Below are 27,222 nucleotides of genomic sequence, written 5' to 3'. Positions count from 1 at the left end.
ATTAAAAACAAAATAATAAATATTATACATTAAAAACAAAATAATAAATTGATAACAAAAACATAAATGTCAAAATAATTTTTTTTTATATCTAATCAAATAGTTATGGGAGCTAGAAATTAATTATGTAAAAACTCAGGCTCTAATTAAAATCTTATGTATAACCACTTGGAGGCTATGATATACATCCATGGTCGATGTCCAGGAAATATAAATATTGAATTTTTAGTAATTAGTGTAATAAAATCCATAAAAATAAAGAAATATTTATTAAAGAAATATTTAATTTTTGTGAAAAACATGAAGACTTAAATTTAGAAGTGAAGCACTTTTAGACAGTTAACCTTCTGTTAAAAAAGAGGGGTAAGAAAATGCAATAGCATCTCAATAAATCCAGTTCATAATACAACTAGAAAATATTTAAAATAAGATATACCCTTGTTTTCAAAAAACGTTTAACTTTATTGAACCTGTAAAATCCTTTCGAGGTTTACAAAGGAATAAATTTTATACTTTTTTTTTTAAGGAATGTTGTAGTATGGTTTAATTAATGAATTATTGAACTAAAACTTATGAAGATTTGGCATAAAAGTATTTGAGCTTTATAAAAAGCTTCTGGTAATGAGAGCTCACGTGTTACCTTATTTGTTTTAAACTAAATTAAATTTTATTGTTTCTATTTTCAGTAAAAATGAATTTACTTTTTGTATTTGCTCTATTGATTGGGTATGGAAGTCATATTATAGTTTCAACAAATGACGATCTTTCAGAATCTTATAAAGAGGCATTAAAAGACTTAAATAAATTAGAAGAATTATCTAAAAATATATTACAGCCGCAGCCATCAAAAGTGGTATGTTACAATTGCTTTTTTTGCAAGTTTGAAGTTATAACGCTATGAAGCGGAACAGAATATATATATGTGTGTGTGTGTGTGTGTGTGTGTGTGTGTGTGTGTGTGTGTGTGTGTGTGTGTGTGTGTGTGTGTGTGTGTGTGTGTGTGTGTGTGTGTGTGTGTGTGTGTGTGTGTGTGTAGCAATAATAAAAAAAGAATTTTTAGTTATAATAAGAAAACTTTTATCGATAACAAGAAATGTTAAACTATTGTTTAAATTAGGCAACATCCAAAACTGGTAATAAAGATTCATCTCTCACGTCTAAAACACAAGAGTTGAAATCAAAGCTCCAAGATGTGTATACTAAAGGTAATCAAATCTTTGGAGAAAAAAGTAAAGCACAAGAAGAAGAGAAAAAAAAAGAAAAAGACGAAACAAAAGAAAAGATTGGTAATTTAACTATATATATAACATATGATACACACACAAACACACACACAAACACACACACACACACACACACACACACACACACACACACACACACACACACACACACATACACACACACACTGTCGGTCAAAAGTTTCCCGACACTTAATAAGTAATCTTCAAAATTTAGAAAATTCATCAAAAATATTTGAAGTCTTAATAAGATATAAAGATATATAATCTACAGATTATTTGTTTTATAAATATGCAATATAATGCTTCAAATTATTATAGATAAGATGTTTTTACAAAAAAATTAATCTTCAATGCACCTTCTTTTTGTTTACTAATCAGATTTTGCATTTTTATCTTGTTGCATTGCAATTCATCCCAGGCCAATATGTTTTTCTGTATGAAATGCTTGGTAAACGAGAATTTTATGAAACCATTTTGCATTAAGAACGCCATTTGTAGATAGCGTTCTTGATGCAAAAGGGTATAGCAAAATGCAAAAACGTTCTTTTGTACAAACACAATTACAGCAAACACGAAGCTATCGTAGTTTTAACGACTAAACTTAGAGTTAGCAAATAACGTCACTTTTAATTTCAGTAATCAGATTTTAGTAATCAGATTTTTAGTAATCAATTATATATATATATATATATTGTTTATAAATAAAACATTATTTATAATATATACATTAGCGCATATACGTTAGCGCATAACTTCTTGAAAGGAAGAAAATTTTGCGAGAAGAAATATAAGAATAGAAAATGAGACAACATGAAATAAGTATAGCAAACGAGTAAACGTTACAGCCCCATAAAGCAAAAAAGTTATGAGAAAACTTGTACTTTTAATGTCCTTCAAAACTGAATTTTATATTCTTATTAGCGCGAAGAAAATGCTTTATTTCAAAGTTATCAATAGACGGTCGATTATGTTATCTATCTGGTACCGGCTGTACTATAGCAAAAAATAAAATGACTTAATCGTTGGTTGGTAAAGCAGAAAACAAATATCATGTGATGAATCAGATGTAAACAACTCTATCTAAATATCTACGATGAAGCAACTATAAACCATTTTTAAGAAAATAAAAACGTTTTTAATAATTCCGAGCAAATATCGTTTAAAGCTGCCTCAGAAAAATCCAAACTTTGCATGAATTGTATCGAGCACTCCAGCCTGTACGTCAAAGGTATAATGATCAACAAGAATACAACATGCCAGGGCTGCAGTTTGCATCTTTGTTTTCTGGCTAAAAAACATACCAAGTATAAAAGATAGCCCTTTGTCTAAATAGCAAAACTGGATCCATCCAACGGCTTTCTTCATTTAGGTTAACGAAGGTTATGTTTCATGAAAATCTAAATCACACCCTTTTTAAGTCTGTTGGGTTCACCAAATATTCATATAAAGCAATGCAGGCTATGAAGTTGTCATTTTTTTCAATTTTTTATTGTTTTTTTTTCTTATGTCAAAAAAAAAAATGATGTAAAAAAAAAAGACCATTAAAAAAACGAAAAAAATTTTAAAAATGACAACTTTACAGCCTGCCTATAGAGAGATGACTACCTTGTTGCCTGAAATTTTCGCGGATCGAGCTTTCTGCGGAAATTTAACATATCTTTTTAATTTTTAGATCTATCCGCGAAATCCTATTTACCGAAAAACCTTTTCCCGCAAAAATATCTGACATTAACACGTTCGCTGCCGAACTATTTTTAACTACGCGTTATTTCTTTGCCGAGCCATAATGTCTCCAATGATTAATTTTTGCCGAGGCTGTTTTGCGTGGTTTCATTCTCATTGCCAAGGCTAGATATCAACATTTCAATAAATAAAATATTTTTAATCTGAAATAGTTCTATACTAATTTTTATTCTGAAATAACTGACAAAAAAAAAAAGCACTACGAGTATACTCGTAGTTTGGCAATGGCGAAGGAATTTTTTTCTCCAGTGCCGAAGTACTCGTAGCACTGCAATGAGTATAACTCATTGCGGTGACTACATCTTTTCAAAATGTAATTGAGAGCTTGAAAGTTGTAATTAAGAAACGTAAGATGTAATTGAGAAATACAACAGGTAATTTAGAAGTCGCAAAATGTAATTAAGAAGCACAACATGTAATTAAGAAATTTTAAAATGTAACTGAGAAACCCAACATGTAAATAAGTAATCGCAATATGTAATTTCAAACATATATTATAAGCTTTTCTCAATTACAACTTTCATCTTCTCAATTACATCTTTCGTTTCTTAATTACATCTTCCATGTTCTAAATTACATATTGCGACTTTTAAATTACATTTTGTATTTCTCAATTACATCTTACGTTTCTTAATTACAACTTTCAAGTTCTCACTTACATCTTGAAAAGGTGTAGTAATGTAGCTTATTTTATGCATTATTATTATAAATTGTGTTTCAATTTTTTTGCACATGCACATTGACAGTTATCATGAGTAAAAAAGGTAATTTATATTTTGTTTTCTTAATTCTAAATCGTTGTGTTTTTTAGACTAGAAGCTAAAATATTTTTGATAACTGCATTATACTGTATGTTATTAAAAATGTGAAAAAAAATTTGAAGTACACAATAAGATGTTTTTTAATACATTAAAAAACATTTTAGTGTGCACTTCGAATTTTTTACACAGTATACTAGTTAATGTGTTTTATAGATGAGTAATTTCTTTTTTATAAATTGATAATTTATAAATTTATCTATCTCCTATTAGCTCAACACAGATATTCCACTATTGGATTAGCACATATGATTATGGAAGACTTTGAGGATAGTGAAGGTGATGATATTGAAGATTCGGATTCATTTTTCGCTTATACTACTACGTCTTCGAGCTTGACTGCATCAGAATCAGGTTCTGAAGATAATAACGCTGAAGAAAGTGATGACAATCAGTACACAGACGTTCATCTAGCAGCCACTGCAGAGGATTTTTTAATGCCGCCGAAAAGAGCTAGAACAACGGGTGGTCCATCTAGAAATTCAAACCAATAGAAAGATGAGCCGAATATTGTAAAACAAATTCAATTTTCTGCGGATCCTGGTTTGAAGATAAACACGGAGAGCAAGAAACCATTAGATTTCTTTAGACTATTTGTTACAGAAGAGCTTATAAATACTATGGTAGTTGAAACTAATCGCTACGCAATGCAAGAAATAAATAAGCAGCGTCCCCTCAGAAGAAGCTCACGTTTTAAAGATTGGAAACCAATAAATTCAGTGATATGCTGCAGTTCCTTGGAGTTCTTCTTCATATGGGGTGTGTCAAAAGGCCATCTTTAGAACACTATTGGTCTAAGAACAGTCTCTATAGATTTCCCTTATTTTCTAGAATAATGTCACGAAATAAATTCCAACTAATATTACGGTTTTGGCATTTTATTAACAATGAAGATTCGGGTAGTGGACGCTTGTGTAAAATTATTGGGCTTCTCGATCACTTAAATAATACAATGGATAACATCTACTGTCCTAATAAAAATATATCAATCGATGAGTCAATGATGCTTTGGAAGGGACGTCTTGTATTCAGGCAGTATGTGAAAAATAAAAGACATAAGTATGGCATCAAGCTCTATGAGCTTTGCGAATCAGATGGTATTGTACTAAAAGTAAAAATCTACTCTGGCGAGACAACTCTCGATAAACATTTGTTGGGTCAAACGGGAGCTATTGTTTTAGATTTAATGGAAAAATTTCTGGGAAAAGGTTATCACCTGTACACCGATAGCTTTTACAATTCCTTTGAATTAACAAAGCACATGATAAATCAAAAAACACATATTTGTGGTACTTTAAGAACTGATCGAAAGTCAAATCCAAAAGAGTGTACAAAAGCAAAACTAAAACAGGGAGACGTTATAAGCAGAAGCAGAGAGGGTGTAGTGGTTGCTAAATGGAAAGACAAAAGAGACGTGCTATTGATTAGCAACTTGCATTCGTTGCAAATGATTGAAGTGACAAACAGGAGAGGAGAGAAGAAAATGAAACCCAACATTATCAAAGATTACAATCAATATATGTCAGGAGTAGATAGAGCGGAACAAATGGTATCATATTATGATTGCCTAAGAAAGACAATCAGATGGTATAAAAAAGTAGCAGTTCATCTCTTTGATACTTTTTTGTTTAATGCTTACTGTCTTAACAGCAAATATGGGGTAGATCACACAATTTCCTTGCTTAAGTTTAGAGAATTAGTTGTTACGGACTTATTGGGTGAACGTTTGAATGAAATTGTGCCTCGAATCACCAATAATAGCTTCCACTACTTGTCTTCAATACCACCGAATGAAAAGAAAAAATTCCCAACCAAACCATGTCGAGTCTGCTCTAAAATAAAACGTAAAGAAACACGATATGAATGTGCTGTTTGTGAAAATAGACCTCCGTTATGTATTGACGAATGTTTCAGAATGTATCATTCAACAGAATAGGTTTACACTTGAATTTTCATGAAATAAAATTAAATCAATATCAATGTTTTATTTTTATCTGTTTTAAGCTATTTCTGTCTTTATCCGCATTTTTTGTTAGGTTCCCTGGATTTTTAAAATAAAAACTTGAATGTAATATTTTCTGAAATCAAATGTGAAGCTAAAAAAAAAAAAAAAAAAAAGAACAGACAAAACCAGTCATGCACAAATGTTGTTTGAAATAAGTTTGTATAACTACGAGTTTACTCGTAGTTGGCAAGCTCATGACGCCAGCTTACTACGAGTATTCTCGTAGTTGGCAAATAAATGACGCCAACTTACTACGAGTATACTCGTAGTTGGCAGCGAAAGTGTTAAAGTAGTAACGACTCACAGGACAGGGAAACGTAAATGTTAACAAGCTTACAAATTACAAATAGAAAATACTACTTTCACCAACTCTTCAACTTTTTGCGATTACCAACAAGATAAATGGATTATTTAGCTCTTGTTTCAGTCATTGATCACTTAGAGTAAAAAGTTTTATTAAGTTCTAAACTACAAAGACTCAAAAACTCTCTCTCTCTCTCTCTCTCTCTCTCTCTCTCTCTCTCTCTCTCTATATATATATATATATATATATATATATATATATATATATATATATATATATATATATATATATATATATATAATATTAGTTTATATATAAAGAAAATCTTTTTATAGCTTTGGTCAAAGGAGTTGGGAGTGGTCTAGTTACAGTGATAACTGGAATTAAAGAAAAAGACTGGCTAAAAGTTGTCAGTGGTGGCTTAAATGTGGTTGCCTCAATACTGGTTTATACTGGTCCAGTAGGAGCTTTTATAGGATCCATTCTTTCTCTAATATCAACTGGTTTATGTGCATTTGGGTCAAAAAAAGGTTTGCTTTAATTTTTTTATGATTAGAACCATTCTCATATACAAATGTTATTTAAAAATGCATATAAAATTTATGTAATCAAAAGAGTTTATTTGATGTCAAAACACTATGGTTATGTTCATGATGTTAAAGTTAAATGAAATGCTTATTAAGTATCCTTGCAATCAATATCACTCAGATATCTATGATTCTTAATGAACATTGGTTTTCTTTACATGATTTTTTTTAAAATCATTATTCAACATCTAATCAGTTATACTTGTTTATTTTAAGGTGAATAATTTTTAATTTTTTTATTCTTTAAAGTAAAATCACAAACAGAATTAGTATTGGATGGAGTAAATCAAGCTTTAGAAAAGTTCAAAGATGATAAAATAACAGCAGCCACACTATATTACCTGCGTGACATTCAGTTAGCAGAAACCAAAATTGATGCAGTATTAAAGTCTGCTGAAGTTTCAAACAATGAATTAATAAGTTTATTTAATGATATGGAGAAGTTGTTTTTGATTCAAGATAGGGTAAATGCTAGCACTTTACTATGTGATATGATCTGAGATTTTTTATTTTTATTAATTTTTTATTGCTCAATATTTTAATTATGTTTGGTGATTGTTGCTGATAGTTTAAGCCACTTCTAAACAAAAGAAAACTGTTAAGATTTTTTTAAATCACTTGGTGCAAACAGTCAAGTGCTGTACATTGCTGTTACATCAGGTTGTGATTGTTCACTTCATTTTGCATTTCTTAGAAGAAGAAATATGCAATCCTTTTACCTAACCTTTCCTCTGAAAGATTTAATGCACTCTCGGTATTCATATGGAATGTATTACATGTTTTTCTGACAGCCAACAATCTGTTCTCTTTTCCAACTTCATTATTATGTTGATGAAAAAACTGCTGCATCATGCCTGCTGCTCTCTCAGAATGATTATAAAACACAATTACATTTCATTGTATACTTCTAAAGTGTTTTGTTAAATGACTGAGAAAGTCTCACATTTCACAATGAAGCTGAACATCAAGTAGGAAAATTAAAAATAATCCAGAGAGTGCAAGAATGCTGGGATTAGGTGAGACTTTATGTCAAAAGATTTCCTAGAATGTTTAAATGTAAAGACTTTTTCGTTTTATTGAGAAAGTTAATCAAATTAAATTAAACAAAATTAAGTACCTTTTTTACTTTTTAAAAAATTAGCTACCTTTAAATGTTTTTGAGATATGTTCCTTCTCTCCTTTAATATTTTCCTTTTTTTTTTTTTTTGAAGAGGATGCTCCTCTTCTCTTTTTGAATGTTAGTAGATTTCTCAACAAGTTCTCTCAACAAGGTTCTGTTTTCTCTATCAGTTTGTGTTGATGCACAATTTCTCAAGTTCAAGTTGCTTGAGGCAATCAAAGGTAAAGGTTAACTGTAACCAGAGGGTCAACTTTGTAAAAAAGAAATTTAATGAAATTCAAACTATTCAAAGGTGCAAATTTTTGGATGTCAAGTATTTGGAGCAGCCTTTTATATCTCTAAAATACATCTGGAGATTTTCTCAGTCAAACATTGTTAACAGAAAATAATTTAGTTTTTTTAGTTTTTCCCTAAATTGCCTTGAAGCACATAAACAACTCATGTATATTACCCTAAATGTTTTTTTTACTCTTCTGCATTTGATGCCACCTTAAGATTATGATATCTGCTCACAAATGATACAAGCTCTATTGATGCCACCTTAAGATTATGATATCTGCTCACAAATGATACAAGCTCTATTGATGTGATATGGCATCTGTACTGACTATAACTGATATGGTCAAATAGTTGCAGCCATCTCTGACAGATATATTCACATTACTTGTTGAAGATTTAGTAATCTCAAAAGCTTTTTAACTGCTGACCTAGAGAAGTATGACACAGTTTTCCTTCTCAGGACTGCCACCTATTGCAGTAAGTTACCTTCCCATTGTAAGGTTTCTTTGATACTAGCTGATTTTTTGAATTAATTTTTTTTTCTGACTTTTTATTCACTACTCAATGACAATGCTAATGGTCCTTTATTTTTTTGTTCTAAATTATCAACTTATTGCAACAGAAATATGTACTAGATGTCAATTACTTTTTCCACTATAATCAAACAGAAGCAGGCAGCAACAGCTGCTTATTTAAAATTACATAAAAAGCTTTCAGGCAACAGCAACATTTGCTTTTTCCTGCAATGCACCGAATTATTGGCTTTTTGAACTAGTATTCCTGTTTGGGATTGAGTGGTTAATATGGAGGACAGCAGTGTCTTTCTTAAAAAATTTCTTGTGCAAACTTCTTAAATAACCTAATTTTCAATTTTTAAACCTTCTGTTCCTTCTTTGCCAATTTTTGTTTTGAGTACCAATTACTATTTTGTTTTTAATTTACTAGTCAAATAAGAAAATGTACCATAGTAAGCTTTGATTTGTACCATAGTAAGCTTTGATTTGTGAATTAGTGAACAAATGGTTAACCAATCAAATGCACTACAGTTTTAGTAGTCATATTAAGTTGAATATGTATCAACAAACTATTTTTATATTTTCAATTAATAGCATGGTAAGTTCTAGAAATTTCCAGAATCTTTTAGAACTTACCTAGTACACTGTAAGAGAATGTCTTGATTAGAAATGAAATCTTTTTTTTTTAAACAAAATATTATGTCATTTTTAGGGTGGAAGTGCTTTGGTTGATCTAGAGTTGATTATCAAAGAAAGTTGTGCAATGGATAATTGTAATCGATGTCTTTTAAAAATTCAAGAATATCTAATGCTATCGGTTCAAAGACAAATATTTGCTGTTCGAGTTATAGGATTACATCCAAATTTGGAAAATGAAGGAAGTGGGATTAATCAAATTAATTATGAAATTTCATTGGAAAGGTTGGCTCAAATGAGAAAGATGGATAGAAAATGGCTGGATTATTTTCTAAAGCCAATGACAAGGTGAATTTAAATGTATTATTATTCATATTTTTTTCCTTAGTAAAATTGAAATGTTTGATGTTCAATTCATCTAATCATTTTACCATTACTTTAACAAGAATTTTTAAAATATTGCTTGTTTAGACTTGCTATCATAAATATTATAAAGTTTTTGAATTGTTAAAAAGTGATATTTATACTCCAATTTAACTTATACATTGAGTAAACATCAATTTTAAAGTGTTAAATTCCAATCTTTTATACTAAAATTAAAACAGCAAAATAAATACAACTTGTTAAATTTAAAACATGAAAAAAAATGTTAAGATGTAAATGACATTGTAGTTTGGTACAAGATAAAATATGAACAAACAAATAGATTTGAAACATCCTAAACATCCAACAGCTCTAATGCAACTTTGAATCCTTTTGGAAGAATTTAAAGTTACTGTAAACCAATTAAATACAAATTTATGTAAAGCCATAATATTTATACAAGTCATTACAACAAAATATTATTTCATATTCTGCATTTAATAGACATAAAGAGTTGCGCTTTTGATTTACATCACATAAAGTTCTTTGTTTTTTTTTTTTAATTTTAAAAGCGCTTGTGTTTTTTGAACTTTTCAAAATCATTTAAGAGTTGTAAAGTTACAAAATCTCAATAAGATCTTAAAATTTCAGTTATGATGCAGAATAAATTTTCAATGAAATCAGCTACTGAAAAATGGTGATATTGAGCTTTCCTTGAAGTTGAAATGTTAAAAAATGATCATGATTCTGATATTAGAATTTTGTGTTTAAGAAACAATAAGTTTCTCAAAAGCAACAACTTATTCACTAACAAAAAATGAACATTTATATTTGGTTTTAAAGCTTAATTTTATTTGAAATAACAGATTAGATTTAAAGCTTTAAAACAAATAAATAAAGTTATTAGTTAAAAAGCTAATCTTTATTGAAAAGATACATCTTTTCAAAACAAAAATCTTTTCAGCTTTTTTGAATTTGCAATACCATTTTCTTTATTAGTAACATTGCTAAGACCTGTGTTGCAAATTATTATCAGTTTCCTGGAGACTACCCATTCATTGATGCCTACATGAAAATGGTTCTGGAAAACCAAAATGTTATTGATACTGGATTACATCTTATTGCTAGCAAACAAGAGAATCTTAAAGGCCAACTGGTTATCATTTACACAAAAAGTTATAACTATGTTTCTCCTACAGATTCTGAGAAAATGTTTCCCTGGCTGAAAGATCTTAAATCACTATTTATTCCCCGTAAGTTTTTTAAATGTCTTTTTTGTAAAAAATGACCAATCTTTAAATTCATTTCAAAATAATAAATATGTTTTTATCAACTCAAAAATGTTTTTGTTCTTGATGCTACAGTTTTCATTATCACTATTTTAATTATTAATTCTTCTCTTCTTCTTAGTAAACATCTTATATTAGAGCTTCTTATATGAGCTAAAACTTCCAATTGAATTGAAAAATATTGTTTAAACAAGTTTTAAAAGAAGTTTGTTAGATTAACTAGTTGTTAGTTTCCAGTCAAACAAACATTGTAATTGATGTGAAGCTGTAAAATTGAATAGTATTTAGCTGTAAAATCTCTCTACTATTCCTGTAAATAAAATCTCTTAAGAAAGCCACTCAGGGAATAAAAGTTAGGTTTTGTTAATCCAGCCTAGTTTGGCATCATTTTTAACACTTGATTTTTAAATCCACTATCAAATTTTAAATATCCTTTTTTCTAAGATTCGATACTTAAGATTGTAAAATACAGTTGGACCCTTATAATTGCAATAATTTATTGTTTTGTTTTGTATAAGTAAAAAATATATTTTTTTTTTACCATTCTTACATTTGTAATTGTTTGCCTTTTTATTATATTTTAGCTAAGTATCAAGTCACTTTGCATACAAAACAGCTAAAAGGTAAATTTATTATTTTGAATAATTCTTATTTTTAAATCATGCCATATCACAATGGATCCAAACAGCTTTGAAAATAGAATCATAAATTATGCTTGAGAAATATCAGGACAGTAATTGAGGGAATATCTTACTAAATGAACTTCGTTATAGTTAATAAATGCTATTTGTTGGAAAGAAGTTAGTGATGATAATGAAGTTCATTCAATATTTCTAGTTAAACAAAAAATTTAGATATCGATTAGTTTTGTGGACTGGGTTTAAATTACTATATTTGGACATTTTAGACCAATAAGTTATATTTCGAAAACATTTTTAACTATGAATACCTTTAGATGTTAGTTGGAAAAAAAGTTTATAAGATGTAAAAAAGAAAAAAAAATTTTAAAAAAAATTTAGTTCTTTTTGAAGTTTGGTTCCTAGTTTTTTTACTTGGGAATCTAATACACAAAAACACATATACAGAGTTATATAGAATTTAAAAAGAGTATTCTTTCTTTTTACACAGGATTACATAGATTCTTTATTATTAAAACAAGTTCTTCAGAAGAAAATCTTTAACCTCCTGATCCAGTTGTTTGTTTGTTTTTTTTTGTTAGAGCTTGGTTATTGTGTAACACATAGTCTACAATCTATAATGTGTACATGATAAAAAAGTTTTAAAAAATAACTTTTTCCATTGTCTATAACTGCGTGATACATTTGCTCTTTTGATTAAATTTAGTTTGTGGGCTTGTTTTATGTTGTTGTTTTTTTTGTGGCAAAGTCTCCAGCTTTTGTCAGAAAAGCTCTTTCTTTGTGAACTAGCTATTCTTTTATTAGAATTTCTTTACTCACACAATTTCCATCTGTTCCAGTACTTTATTTTTTTTATTTATTAGACAGTAGCACCTATTCCTTCCAAAGCATAAGTGACTGTAGGATACAGTTCTTTAGTTGCTTTAAATAATTTGTTGTCTGTAAGAAGGGAGTTTTCTTTTTTATTCCCTGTTAAGTGCAAAAGGATGCATTAAAACTATAGAGTTGTATTTGTCCATGGTATTTCTATTTCCCATACTCTTTGTAAAAAAGTAAATATTAACATGAGCAACACACTTAATTTTTTGCATTTTAATGCATCTTAAGAGGTAACTTAACATTAAACTACAGATATTGATAATTGATGATGAAATTGTGGCCTGCCTTACTGCATCTAAAAGATGAACAAAATCTAAGCAAATTAACAAGTTAAAGTTCTGAACATGTATTTTATTAGTTTATTAATTTATTTATAAAAATTGGTTTATTAATTGAAATTTATTTTAAAAGAATAAAAAACATGATATAATACATTAAAATCTTAATACAATTGAAAATTAAAAAAACTTATTGGAACCAAAAGATCTTGAGCTAAAAAACTAGGGCAGAGTTTCCTTAATTAAATTTTAATTAAAATGTAGTAATTAATTTTACTAAAATATTCTTGATTATATAAAATTTTTATTGCATAATTATGCAAGATAAATTAATTAGATCCAATTGTTCAAAATAGATTTTATATTTTTGCTTGAATTTTTTATTAGAGCAAGCTTCACCATTTTTTGCTTCCTAATTCGTTTGTATTTATAATCGATAGTTTTCTAAAAATTAAAAAAAAAAAAAAAAAAAAAAAAAATAGACTCAAAAAAATAACCATTTCCTATATTAGGTAATTTTTTGAATTCTTGTTCTTAGACATTTTAAAATTTTAGTTTCTAGCTTTGATGCTCTGAACAAAATTGTTTATTGACATGCAGATCCACTACTTCATAAATAATAATTGTTGATGCTTGTGAAAGAATCTATTCTGCTTCAAATATGTATCTTTAAGATGTTTTTAACATACTCAAGCTTTTTTGCATGTTTAAGCTCTTGTGGAATAAATGTTACCCCTAACTATGTACAAAGTTTGTCTTTTATGGTTATAATTTACTAAGTTTGACTTTAATGCAGTTAGTATCAATAAGTTGATGGAAAAAATCAACTTCAGTGATTGACTTTTTATACTTTTATTTCTTCCATTTCTATAATTCTTTTTGTTTTGCTTTATTTCAACTTTTATTAAATATGAAAAAACAGTAAGATAAATTAAAATGTTATCAAATTTGGTAGTATTCTCTACTATAATGAAAATATTTAAATGCTGTTAAGACACTGTACTTACTTATTAATTGGTAACTTGGTAAATTTTTGGTTCACCCAGAAGTTTACTAAGGGTAATTCCACATCAAATCACCCAGTCCATTGAACCATGTGTCTTCCTTTTGTGTTATATTTTGACACATTATTCCTTATTATAAAAAAATATTACATGCAAAATTTCAGCTAAAAATGTTGAGCGGTTGACAAGATACTGCAATTTTAATATTGACCTGGTTTCCCAAAATGACCCGGTTTTCATAACATTCTGAAAAAACATTTTTCTTAAAAAAATAAGAAATAAAAATGGCAAAAATATGAAAATAAACATATATAATGTTTTTTTGATGCTGAATTCAATAAAAGTACTTTAAATGCTCAAATATAAAAGGAACATGCTTAAAAGTTAATAAAACAACTAGTTTCTATAAACCAACTTTGGGGCCCAATATCTCAAAGCACCCCCCGTCAAATTTTTTTTTTTTTGCTGTTAATATTTTCAACTGCTTATAATCTTACTAGGCACAAAAAATCTAACTGGAAAAACAGCTGAAACATATGCAACTTTAATTTCAAAAATCTATTACTTTTTCAAGAAATTCCCAAAAAATATTTGTAAATAAAATAAAGTTAATCGTAATTTAAACAGTCACTTAAATATACAAGATTTTTAAAGGTATCGAAGATGTAAGTTATTTTGACTGTGTTTGTAATAGTTTACAATATTGTTCCCATTTTACTTGTACTTCCTCTATTTCAGCATTTTCAAACACATAGTTTCTACCGGAACTAGAGCAAGCTTGTGGAACAGATAGTTTTTTCAATATTTTGGTGTTGGGAATAAAACAGTAGTTGTCTCTTTCAGGCCAGTTAAAACAGATTGATGGACCATTTGGGTGAAGAAGTTTAACTTTAGCATCAACTTCTTCTAGGTTGGATTTAGTTACAATGCCGATCCATTACTACACAGACTACAGCTACATAACAACCTAAAGCAACAGTATCAAGTTAAAATATATCTTGTTTCTTTTTAAGATTGTGGATTATTGAATAATTAATGTCCGTACTACACCTCTTTGCCCCAACCCTGTTATCTCCAAGATGTATAAATTGATGAAAGCTACCAGACTAGGTAAAGTTGTTACACCAGTGTACCTTTCTTTTTGCTCTTCATGTTGCAATTGTAAGTCCAATCCCTTTATGTAAATGAAGTTAACAACCTTGATTTTCTCAATACAAATTTCATACATAGCTTCTGATGTGAGAATTTGGTTTCTGTATGGTCATTTTAAACTTTTTTGTGCTGTTAACCTTTTTACAGTACCACCAATCCGATTGCATGGTGACTTTCCATGGGACGTGGCAAAAAAGTTCCATTCAACTTTAAGGTCAAATTCACTTTCTAGTTGGCATAGATTGTAAAAGCTTTTACAATTTTTGTACTGTCCTGCGCAACCATCAGTGAATATATGTAATTTAGACAGTTTGGAAAATTTTTAGATATAGAAATAATTCAAACCTTTTCAGAATCCCTCTGTTGTATATTTTTTTACACTGATAGATACTGTTAATTTTCTTTATAGATATATTTATATATATATACAATCTACATATATATATATGAAATATATATATATGAAGTTGTTAATTTGTTAAAATTTAAATAAAATTTACCAATAAATGTGGTTTTTTAAGTGAACTTTTTATAAACTAGTTATTATAAACTTTTACAAAATATAGTTGTCAAAATTTTAAAAACAAATGCTCATCAATATCACACTTATTCAGTTTTTATATAAAAACAAAACAGGATGTTTTTTTCAGTTGTTAAGATCAAATAACTAAGTTATCATAAAATTAAGACTTCCTTAAATATAACAAAATTCTTTTTTTTTTTTTTTTTTTTTTTTTTTTTTTTTTTTTTTTTTTTTTTCTTTTTTTTTTTTAAGGAGTCTATAAACTAAATATAATACTTTACAGAATTCAATTTGCAAGTTTTTTAAAATAATTTCTTGAAAAAGTAATAGATCTTTGAAATTAAAGTTCCATATGTTTCAGTTCTTTTTCCAGTTAGATTTTTTGTGCCTAGTAAGATTATAAGCAGTTGAAAATATTAACAGCAAAAAAAAAAAAAATTTGACAGGGGTGCTTTGAGATATTGGGCCCCAAAGTTGGTTTATAGAAACTAGTTGTTTTATTAACTTTTAAGCATGTTCCTTTTATATTTGAGCATTTAAAGTACTTTTATTGAATTCAGCATCAAAAAAACATTATATATGTTTATTTTTATATTTTTGCCATTTTTATTTCTTATTTTTTTAAGAAAAATGTTTTTTCAGAATGTTATGAAAACCGGGTCATTTTGGGAAACCAGGTCAATATTAAAATTGCAGTATCTTGTCAACCGCTCAACATTTTTAGCTGAAATTTTATGTGTTAACTTTTCTTTTTAAGATGCAACAGCCAAAGAAATTTTTAAAAAATTTGAGGACCCATGGTTCAAAATTTTCTAAATTTTGGGTGATTTGATGCAGAATTACCCCTAAAAAATTTATTTTAAAATCTAAACTAATGCTAGTTCAAAACTTTTTATGTATATTTTATTATTTTTTTTTTTTAAATATGACATTAAAAAAACCAAAACATTATGTAGACTAATTTACAAAAAATCTTCGAAAATGTTAATTTCTGTCATAATAGCTGAAGCAGTATAACTTTTACTTATTGTCTTGATATTTTTGGAAAATATACAGATAAATTTACTAAACTAACTGCTGGAATACTAAGTTAAGAGAAAATGATCTTAAGAAGTATCTAAAGAAAAGTGTTATTTTGTTTGGAGTGAAAATTCATTATTAATGTTGATAATTACTGGTAATATGCACTGTATTTAAGCTTGTTGTGGAGAAACATGACTTTTTTTAGAAGTTAGTTTTAATTTTAAAAGTATTTTAGAAACATTTTCTAATAATGTTTAGCAAAAATTTAAGAGTCAAAGAAGTTTAAAAAAAAAATAATTGAAAAAAAATAGACAACAAGAAACCAAAGTAAAGAAGATATATTTTGTTTGATATTTATGAAACCATACATCAACAGTAGAAACTTTAATTTCAGGCAAAAAAATTATATATATATATATATATATATATATTCATTCATTCATTCATTCATTCATTCATGATAAAAAAAAACACCTTAATTTCAATCAAATAAATCAACGTCAGTTTGAAATTGTTTGAGTTTTTTTTTTGCAATTGTAATTTGAATAAAGACTTGTTTATGTTTCTTTTAGTATACCTGTTTAAAGGTCCAACAGTTGTCAACCTCAAAGATGACTTTATCTATTTCATTTTGATGCAAAGACTAGAACTTAATGGAGAATACATTCGAGGCTGTTTGAAGAAACAAATGGTAACAAATTTTAATTTGCTTTCTTCTTTATAAAATTTTTGCAAGAAATTTGTCATATGTTATTCAGCTTTTAATTTTAATTTGTTTTTTATATTTTTCTGTTTGTTTTTTTATTTGAAATTCCATAATGGAATTAAAACTGAAAGGACTAGAAATTGCTTCAAACATAAATTCACTTAGATAAAATTTTAATTCACTTATAATAAAAAACTAATCAAAAAGCTCAAAAATTATCTGCAATTTTTGAAAATGTTGTCTCAGCCTTCAATAAAGTGTTTTTAACTAGTTGGTCTGAAGGTTTATAACTAAATTGTCTAATAATGTAATATAGACAGATAAAGCTAAAGAAATAAATCAAAACTGATTGGTTAAGAATGGTAAAGACATTAGGAAACTTATTAAGAAGCTTTTTTGTTTTCAAACCTTTCTGATAACATACGAGCAATAAAGTTTCAAATGAAATTAAATTTGTCAAAATTTTTTTTTTTCTTTTGAATTCTCAAGGACATTTTTTATCAATTATTAAATTTTATTTTCCTCATTTAATTGAGTATAAATGTTCTTATATTTTTTTAATTTTTATTGATTTTTAAAAAACCAACTTGAATTTAAAAAATGTGTGTACAAATTTTATAATTTACATAGAGATCAAAAGAAAAGCTTTATTTGAAAGCTTTTTCAGGTAGAAAGATAAAATAGATCAATTGTTTATAAATATATAAAAAATTCTGAGCAAGAAAAAATATTTTGTTGAAAGAAAGGAAGTAGTTGTAAGCTTATGGTAAACAGACAATATCACTTTTAAAAGATGTCCCAAAAAAACTTACCAAAGGCATGTCCAATCAAATAATTCTGGTCCATGTTATCGAAGATGGCTGAATTTCCAATAACATCAATCAGGTAAAAAAAAATTAACATGCCCAAAAAAAGTTGACATATTGAGCTTTCAAGACTCACCATCAAAAGAATTGATCTCATGAGAAGATATGGTGTGAAATATTCAAGTTTTTTTCTAAATTTAATAGTTTTTTATTATCCAAAATTTCATTGAATAAAGTTTACTTTTGTTAAAATAATTTTTATTTTCTTCGAAATTTTATTGCACATGTCTTATTTTCTTTGAATATTGCACATGTGTTATTTTCTTTGAATATTGCACATGTGTTATTTTCTTCAAATATTGCACATGTGTTATTTTCTTCGAATAATGCACATGTGTTATTTTCTTTGAATATTGAACATGTGTTATAAATTGGGTTTTATAAATAGTTTAAATAAACTCTTTACTTCTGTAAGCATCTTTAAAAGAATGTTTGACAAACTTGCAATTTTAAAATTTTTAATTTCATTATAACAGACTAATTGATATCAGCAGAATAATGGCTTTAGCAGAATAATCTTTATATATCTTGTTCAAAGAGCAGGCTCAGGATTTCTCTTGTGACCTGCATAAACTAAAATATTTGCTTAGCATAGATTACAACTCAAAGAGCTGAAGAAAGTTGATCAAAATTAAAAAGGTTTAAAATTCATGTTAATTATTGACCTATTGTAAACTCTGATCTTTACCATTTCCTTAGGGGATAAGTAACAATATTCAACTTATTCAATAATCATCATAGTATTCATTTTCTGTTTCTGTGCATTAAAAAAGCTTTTAATAAATCTTTCAAGTTGCAAGAAAAGTCTCAAATCTTAAATAGTTGTTTATTATAGATATATCCAGGTGAAATCATTCCCTGTGTTTATCACTTTTATCTCTAAGATTAGCGGAGAAAATTTTTAAATTAGAAAACCAAAAATGCATTTCTAGAGACATTGTAATCAAGAGAGTTATATCAAAAACATTAATATAAGTCTTATAGTTGCTGTATGTGATGCAATTTCTGCTATTGAATTATTTGTAGTGCTTTAAGTAATTTGAATTTCTAACCAACCATTTTCAATTTTCTTAGAAAAGCATTTTAAATATTTTGGAAGTTCAAATGTTTTTTGTTTAAATAACTCAAAGTTTTCTTTAAAAACCTTTAAGTATGTGTTTTTTATTTTTATTTATTTTTTGATAGTGTTGCTTGAAATAGCTGATCAATCTTATTTACTATAGGGTGGTCTTTGTGTTCAAATTGATCCAAGAGGTTTATTTTATTTTTTATTTTTTATTTTTTTACATATTATGCACATAAAAAGTTGTATTTTGCAGATTTTTTTTCATGAATAATTATGGCTGTTTATTAAAATTTTTATAGCCAGTGATCAAAATTCTCAAAGTATAGCAAATCATTTTAAACCAAAGTCTTTGTACATTCCTCCTGGTATAACAGTATCAATAAATGATATGGGAGGAAAACAATGTAAGTTGCTTTTTGTAAGTAATTTATTAATTTTATGCGATTAGGCCAACTGTAGTTTCATGTCCATATGATGCATCAGTAAATCCAAATCTAAAAGGAAAATGCTGTTTTAGTTGACATTTACTAATTTATTCTAGCATTTATTAATTAGTTTTAGCATACCATTCGTTATGCAATTAGGAAATACTTTTAGCATAGTATTCTTTTACATGGTCTGAAAGAGCTGGGATGTTTTCAGCCAGTATTAAGGGTTATATTTCATGCTCCACACTATTGAGATGGCTTAGTTATATCTGGAAAACTAAATCAACACAGCTTTATATAATTGTACTTACAATTTTATTGCATAAATTATTATCAGTAAAAAATTCTCAATCAACTAATGTAAAATAATAAAAAAATGTTTTAGAATAATTGTTTTAACTTGCCAAGGTGAAAGCAGGATGATTTTTTATCATCATATGCAAATGAAAATGTTTTTCTATTTTGTTTTAAAAAATCTGAAATTATTTAGAAAAGAAGTTGCTTTAGGATATCATTTTGTATTATTTTAGTCTGTTTATTTTTCTAATTAAATTGTGCCCTAGTTAAAATGTAATCTTTTAATTTTTTTGTTTATTACCAATTAAATATTTTCTCTATTAACTTTAGAATATGTAACTTTCAAGTTTTTATCAGTCCTTCAGTTCCATGATTGAATAAACAGCTAGAAATTCTTTTTGGTCTAAAGTTAAAAATAATTTAAAAATGAGACTCAAAGATAATCATATGAATGAACTTGCAAAAGTTCTTATAGAAAATCACTCAAGAAGCACACATCAGTTATACAAGGCATTAAAATCTTTAACCAAACTGTTTTGGTTAAAGATTTTAATGCCTTGCACTTAAAATCATGCACTTAACAACATGCACTTAAAATCACTGGTGAATGAGTTTTCTCATAATTCATCATGAAGAAAAAGATTAAGAAAAGCTGAATTTAGGCTTCACACATTTTATTGAAAAAGTTAACTTTTCTTTAAAATCTTTCTAATTGGTTTTTTAAAAAACAAGTTTTAACCTCCTAATTATTAATAAGTTTCTACTTTTCTTTTCATGATTGGTGTAAAAATTTGAAAACCGAATTAATTTGCATTGAGATTTGATTTTATATTCAGTCAATTATGTTAATGATATTCTGCCCCATAATTAAATAACACATGTCTTAATAGATTTTTACATTTCTTTTAGATTTTAACATAAGAGGACCTCTTACATTGGGAGATATTTGTACCCCAGATACTGAAATTTCTGGGCTAACTTTAACTAAATCAGAATTTCCTAAAGATGTCATCAAAATATGTAGCAAAAACAATTTTGAAGGCTGGTGTGACTATATTGATGTTCAAGTAAGTAATTTTGAATATGAACATTATTGTTTTCGATTGACCGATCAATCATAATTGTATTCCTTTTTTTTGGGAGTACATACAATATGAAAATGATAAAAAATTGGTTCGATCGATGTTTATGAAACAGGACGTCTTACCTGTTTCTCTAAACGTATCATTTTGAGTGAAAATCGATTGAAACAAGAACAATATTTTAGGGATGATTAAAGGAAAAATAAATCGACAATGGGTGTGGATGTGATGTTCTATAATTACGTTTTTTTCCTAGAAATGTTTTAATAAAGATTATAAAAGAGTTATTACAAAATGAGTGAATTCAACTGACGGGTATTTTTCAGTAATTTTGTAACAGCTTTTTTTACTTAAATACTTAGGTGAACAAAGCAAATAGAATTCATGGATGTGAGTGGAAGAATATTGGATCCTATAATATCCCAGAGTCTATGGTATTGGAAACAAATGTTGATGTGTTATGGGGCTTCAAGCAAGCAGTGGAAGATCGCTATGGCCCGGAAATATCAGTTATAGATACGAAATTGAATAATATCGTAGATATTTCAGTTAGAAAGTCACCTTGAAAAAGCAAAATATTTTACTGGTTAAAATGTTAATAATTTAAATGTAGACAGTTTTTTTGTAAATTACATTAAATTTATTTGTCATTTTTCATTTGTGTGTTGTATTTCCTGAGCTGCTTCTTGTTTCTAACTCGTAAAAATTTTATGTTAAGATTTCCATTTTCGTCAATCAGTGATTTTTATCAGGTTTTTAATGATTTTGAACGGTTTGAAATGCAAAGATTGCAACATTGGATAAAAGCTTAGAAAATCAATATTTGCTTCAGTTTATAAACATTTTTGTGTTTCTTTTACAGCGATCAAGCGATATTTTTTTTACCAAAACGAAATTTTTGACGCGCGACTAAAAATCATGCCGTTTGATTTCGGTACTGCTTCCAAAAAAACCTACATGTTTAATAAATACGTAAGTTTTTTCACCTTTATAGAAACTAATTTTGAAAGTTTACTTACCAGCTTTAGTTGTGTTTCAACTTATATCTAATAAAGATGTCAATACATAACAAAAATTTTAAAAGAAAAGGAATTTAAAAGCGACGCGTAACCACCAAAGTGTATACTATTAGTTATTGTGTTTTGGTCAAAAATGGAAACTCTGTTTCGACCCTTAAAATATGTAAGAAATTTTAAAAATTATCTTATATACATAAGTTATTTTACTATTATAGTTACGATATATAGTAACTGATCTCAAAATAATAGATGGCAACTTCCCCCGAGCCGAACTTGACACTGCTATTCAACAACTAAAGGAGCGTAAGGCACCCGGAATCAACAAGGCTATTACGGCTGAAGTCATCAAGAATGGTGGCTAATTTCTTCAGTATCAACTTATGAAGTACGAAAACTTCATCCCACCAAACAATAGATAACCAGTGTCATTGTTCCAATACCGAAGAAAGGCAATTTACAATTTATGACCGATTATCAAGGCGTATCACCTATGTCAATTGCAGCTATAGTATACAATACCATGCTGTTAAACCGCATATATCCTGTTTTCGATAACTTGCTGAGAAAAAATTAAGCTGGGTTTCGAAAAGGTCACGGCTCCACCCAACAAATACATACTCTCGGCGCCTATTTGAGGCTGCAGCTGATAAGGCTTTAAACCTTACAACAACTTTCATGGAGTTCAACAAGCCCTTTGATTCATCAAAAAAGAATTCATATTTGCCAAATTGCGCCATTATAACATACCATCAAAGGTAGTCTAAGGTGATTAAAACTTTAAATGACAATTCAACCAGCAAAATTCTGGTACAGAGCCAACTCTCCACCGAGATCAAAACCAGAACTGGTGTTTTGCAAGGCGACGTTTTGGCATCCTTCATCTTCATCATAGTCAATGACTTCGTAATGTGCAACTTAGAAAACGATTTTAGGTTTGTCACTCATCTCCGAACAAATGGCAAAAATTGAACGACCTCGACTTCGCAGACGACATCGCTTCACTCGAACAAAACCAACTCAGAGTATAGGAACAGTTCACGGTTGTAATTAAGAATCCAGAACAAGTGGGTATAGACATGAATGTTACAAAGACGAAGGAGATGATATTAAACCCAAAGTTCGGACCATAGCTTCCATTAACAATCAAGGATGAGCACAAAATATCTAGGCTCGATGGTTGCGAACAACATCAACGTCCGAAAATAGCAAGCTTGGGCAGCCTTCTGGAAGCTGAAGAATATATGGCAATCCAAAAACTTTTCAGTTCGCCTCAAAATCCGTTTGTTTTAAGCATCCTACCTTAATATTCTCTTGTATGGAAGCAAAAAACGGATCATATTGGATCAAGACAAGAAAATTCTCGACAGTTTTGCGACAAATTCCTACAGCGTCTTACTTAACATCCGCCGAATCGATCATGTCACAAATGTCGAGATATATGAGCGCGTACAACAACAGCAACTATCGATTAAGGTCTTACAACACTAACTGACCTGGGTTGGACACGTGCTGTGTTGAATCGAAGACGAACTTATTCGCGAAACAGGTCAGCGCTTACTTCATAAAACACATTGCAAGCATCATTGGAAGTGCCGCTGATATGGAAGCTAGCCAACTGGAACAATTGACTGCAGACCAAAGTGGATGGCAGAAACTCATTTTCAACTGCACGAACGGCCGCACAGCGGGACGAAATCCCAATTTCGTGGTTAAAATTCCCAAATTACTTACACGAGGGTTTTCGAGGTCGCTGATTACTAATCTGAGGTCAGATTTAAAAAAATCAAAATGAAGCTCCAATATGGCGGCCAAAACTGTTCATACGTTGAAAATATGAAATCTAATGTAGTTTGGTTTTCGAGGTCATTGCTTATGATTCAGGAGTTAAGTTAGAGCAAAAACATTGTAAAATTGTTTCCAAATTTACACAATTAATAAAAAAATAGAAATTTGTTATTTTAGTTTTATTATTTTTTTTAAATTGGTAAAAGATTAAGTTACATATAATTAAAAAAATTTGTTTTTTCAATCCTAGTAACAAAAACACGTATGTCATATTCATCAATGTTCGAATCATTCGATTCGGAATCTGATGTTGAACTACTTGTATCTAAATCGGAATCGTTCCTTGTCTCTTGTCTGGTGACTTCAGGTTGTTTTAACAATTGTAAAGCTTCTTGATGTAGAGATTTTGCCGGTCTCTGGGGCAATTTCCTGATGCTCGAGAGGGGTTGTTAACGTGACATCTTTAACAACTTGAGCAACATGTACTTAACCAGAAGTCCTAAAACTCATTTGAGCACCGTATGCCAATTCTTCTGTAGAAAAAGTAGAACGTAGTTCTTGAGTCTTTCGCCTCTTTGATCTATCACTAGATGAAGCAAAGGATTGCGAAGGTCGCCCAGATGTTCCTTTTTTATTGTCCTTCTTCACAATCTTCTCAGGTGTTGTGCATTCAGTATTGGATAATTTTGAAAATTGTACTGTGCCCTTCAATCATTCATCATTTTTTTTCAGAAAAAAATCTTCCCATCTTCCTGCTGCTCTTCATCTCGATCGAAAATTTGAAGATAATCGTGGTAATGACATTTCATCCTCGCCTACTTGTATCACATGTTCCATTTTTTTGAAAATTGCATCTGTCAAAACATCAATGATGAATTTATATTCATTTTTTAAACTGTCTTTCACCTTAAAGAATATATCTTTTCTTGACAATTCCATATTTGAAGATTTGGAAGACTCTGTAAAAAATACAGTTATAACGGCTGAGAGTTCTTTGAGGACTATTTTATAAAATTTTGAGATTATCATAAAACGGAACGAGAAGTAACTTGTAAAGCATATATTTAAAATAATAAATTATTGTATTAAAATGTAATTAGAGCCATTAAATAATGTTAATTCACTAATTTCCATGACCATTTTCAGACAAAAATTTATGTTAATAATGTCGCACCACGCGTTCCTCCATAAAAACTAGTCTCACTATTAAAATGGCACTCAATGGCAGCCAGTTTTTTTATATGTTATATTTAACACTATACACTATCAGTTCCTTGTCGAAAGAAGGTGGATAGCCGCAGTTAAATTTTTAAAACGACATTAGAAAATCGATTTCAGATAAAAATTTACAATTTTTTATGTTTACTTGTCGCGCGATTTAAATATTAAAAAAATTAAAATTAGCAATAACAGTGCATAACCATCTATTCTACATGCCTCCAGAAAGTGATTCCATTTTGCCGAATTCCAATTGAAATAGTTTCTTCAGTTAAACAGCACTTTAAAACAGGAAAGAATTTTTCTACGTGTCCACTTGTTTAGTGCGTACCGAACGGTGGCTATATGTCAACTGATGTCCAGGCCAGCCTAGAGCAGGTATATACCTACCCTGTTCGGAATTTTGTTTAGGACTATCTGTAAACAAGATCTGAACGTAAAAAGACGAAAATTTAAAACTGAAAAATTTGACTTTTGGCCACGAAATCGGGATTTCGTCCCACTGTGGGCCGGCCGATGGTGATAGTGATGAGTCAAATTAGGTGTAACGAATGTATACCTTTGTTTCCGCAAATGCAGAAGCAATGTATACCTTTTTAATTCTCCTATTCTGCAAATTCGTAACTTGGCTCATAATTTTCCAAACACAAAAGCCTAAAATATTTTAAATATTATTTTGAATAGAAAAAAGAGTTCGGGGGTGTTCTACCTTCTCTAGTTAAAACTATTGGCTCCATCAGTGTGAGATATTGCTGCATGGTAAAGTTGTCGCTCTTGTATTTTTTAAAAAAACTGGCTGTTTTTACAACCCTTAAGAAATATTTTTACTGAATAAAGTTAAGAAGTCAATTGCGTTTTTTTCTTTTTCTTTTTTTCTTTTTTTTCTTCACCCAACTTCATTAAGAGTAAACTCGTTGGTTAGTCATTAAAGATTTCTTACTTTTGGAATTTATAGCTGAGCGTAATTCACTACGCATAGAAAATATGTTTTGTTCAGCATATCTATGTGAAAGCATAACTCATTTGAATAATTATGTAAAAGCCTAATTTAGCCAAATTCGAAATAACTACCTAGAATTTAAAATATTTGAAATAACTCAACTTCGTATTAGGTGCATGAATTATACACAGCCACTTATTTTTCACTGTTTGACGTAAGTTATGAGCCAAGAAAACTACCTAAACAAACTTTAGAGTACATGCATTCTAGTTTCCCAAAATTATAAAGCTTCAATCTTACTATTAAGTCGAGAAAAAAAGTTTCACAAAAGAGAGCATTTGAAATATTTCAATAATTTTCCTTTTAAAAAGGTTAAATATTTTTAAGAAATAAAAATTTTATTTTCAGGGAAATTACATAGGCTTACTTTTTTATATTAGTAAGTTGTTTAGCTATATAGTTTCTTTTCCGGGAAATAGCATAACAATTGTAAACTCAACTTACAACGGAAAATTAACAAAAAGTTTTAAAATGTGTAATGGTAACTTCATATTATATTCATATACTACAAAATAATTTGTGAAGTTTGGAAATCAGAACATTCTGAATATCAGCAAACGTTGATAAACGATAAATGTCTTAATCAAGCTAGGTCTCATGATAATAAAAGGAAATTACGCCACATTGATTTTCATATTTACCTCTATGTATACTTTTTAACAATTTTGTTTACAATATTTAGTTGCCCATAGGTCGAGTGTTTCAAAACGTTTTTGCGAACCAAGAATTTCAACTGATGACCCTATTCAAGTCCAGTTCAACGCAGGCTTGTCCAACTCTACTATCATCTAATTGGCCTCACGGATAAACCAAGGATCAAAATCACGAATTGTTAATTTAAAATTGACCTTGAAATTTTACAATATTGGGAAATAGAAATGTCATATTTTTCACGCAAATCTTATTCAATGGTGTCATCGTCGAAAGTGCAAGCAAAAGCAATCAACTTTTTGTTGATCAACCTCCATTAACTCCAAGTTTAACCAAGTAATCGTCACACGGATGTTTTTATTTTCATTACATCAATCTAACGGAAGAGCTTATCGTCAAACGGATGTTTTTTGATTACTTGGTTGAACTTGGAGTTAATGGAGGTGGTGGTTTTTTTTAAAAATTATCTTGGTAATATTGACTAGACCACTGCACAGTGGGTCAGTAGGTGGACAAAATGGGAAAAATTTTAGTTGTCTAATCTTGAAAACTTATTTAATTTTAGTATCTATATATATTAGGAGAAATTTATTGATAACTTATTTATATTAAATCCCTTAGTTACCAGGACTCTAAGCATTTGAATATTATAATTAAAAATAAAAAAAAAAAAAAATTTTAAATAAGTAATTAACGGTGATATC

General features: G+C 28.7%; 1 protein-coding gene across 1 annotated transcript in view; it reads left to right on the top strand.

Annotated features, from left to right (window-relative positions):
- LOC145189564 (uncharacterized) overlaps window positions 1-21,488 on the top strand; it is a 62,179-nt gene extending 40,691 nt beyond the window's left edge. The window contains exons 14-25 of the mRNA XM_090089065.1: window positions 689-853; window positions 1,118-1,286; window positions 6,450-6,644; window positions 6,951-7,165; window positions 9,328-9,599; window positions 10,614-10,867; window positions 11,488-11,526; window positions 16,973-17,091; window positions 19,196-19,226; window positions 19,338-19,442; window positions 20,673-20,830; window positions 21,208-21,488. Of these exons, the coding sequence (XP_089945191.1) occupies window positions 689-853; window positions 1,118-1,286; window positions 6,450-6,644; window positions 6,951-7,165; window positions 9,328-9,599; window positions 10,614-10,867; window positions 11,488-11,526; window positions 16,973-17,091; window positions 19,196-19,226; window positions 19,338-19,442; window positions 20,673-20,830; window positions 21,208-21,411 (1,926 nt within the window). The 3' untranslated portion in view covers window positions 21,412-21,488. The remainder of the gene's footprint in view (window positions 1-688; window positions 854-1,117; window positions 1,287-6,449; window positions 6,645-6,950; window positions 7,166-9,327; window positions 9,600-10,613; window positions 10,868-11,487; window positions 11,527-16,972; window positions 17,092-19,195; window positions 19,227-19,337; window positions 19,443-20,672; window positions 20,831-21,207) is intronic.
- Window positions 21,489-27,222: the final 5,734 nt, after the last annotated feature.

This window comes from Hydra viridissima, unplaced genomic scaffold (genome assembly GCF_058129835.1).
Source record: "Hydra viridissima isolate aposymbiotic clone 2 unplaced genomic scaffold, HvirCarnegie_v1 scaffold_5, whole genome shotgun sequence".
NCBI lineage: Eukaryota > Metazoa > Cnidaria > Hydrozoa > Anthoathecata > Hydridae > Hydra > Hydra viridissima.
This window is presented reverse-complemented; position numbering and strand designations above follow the sequence as displayed.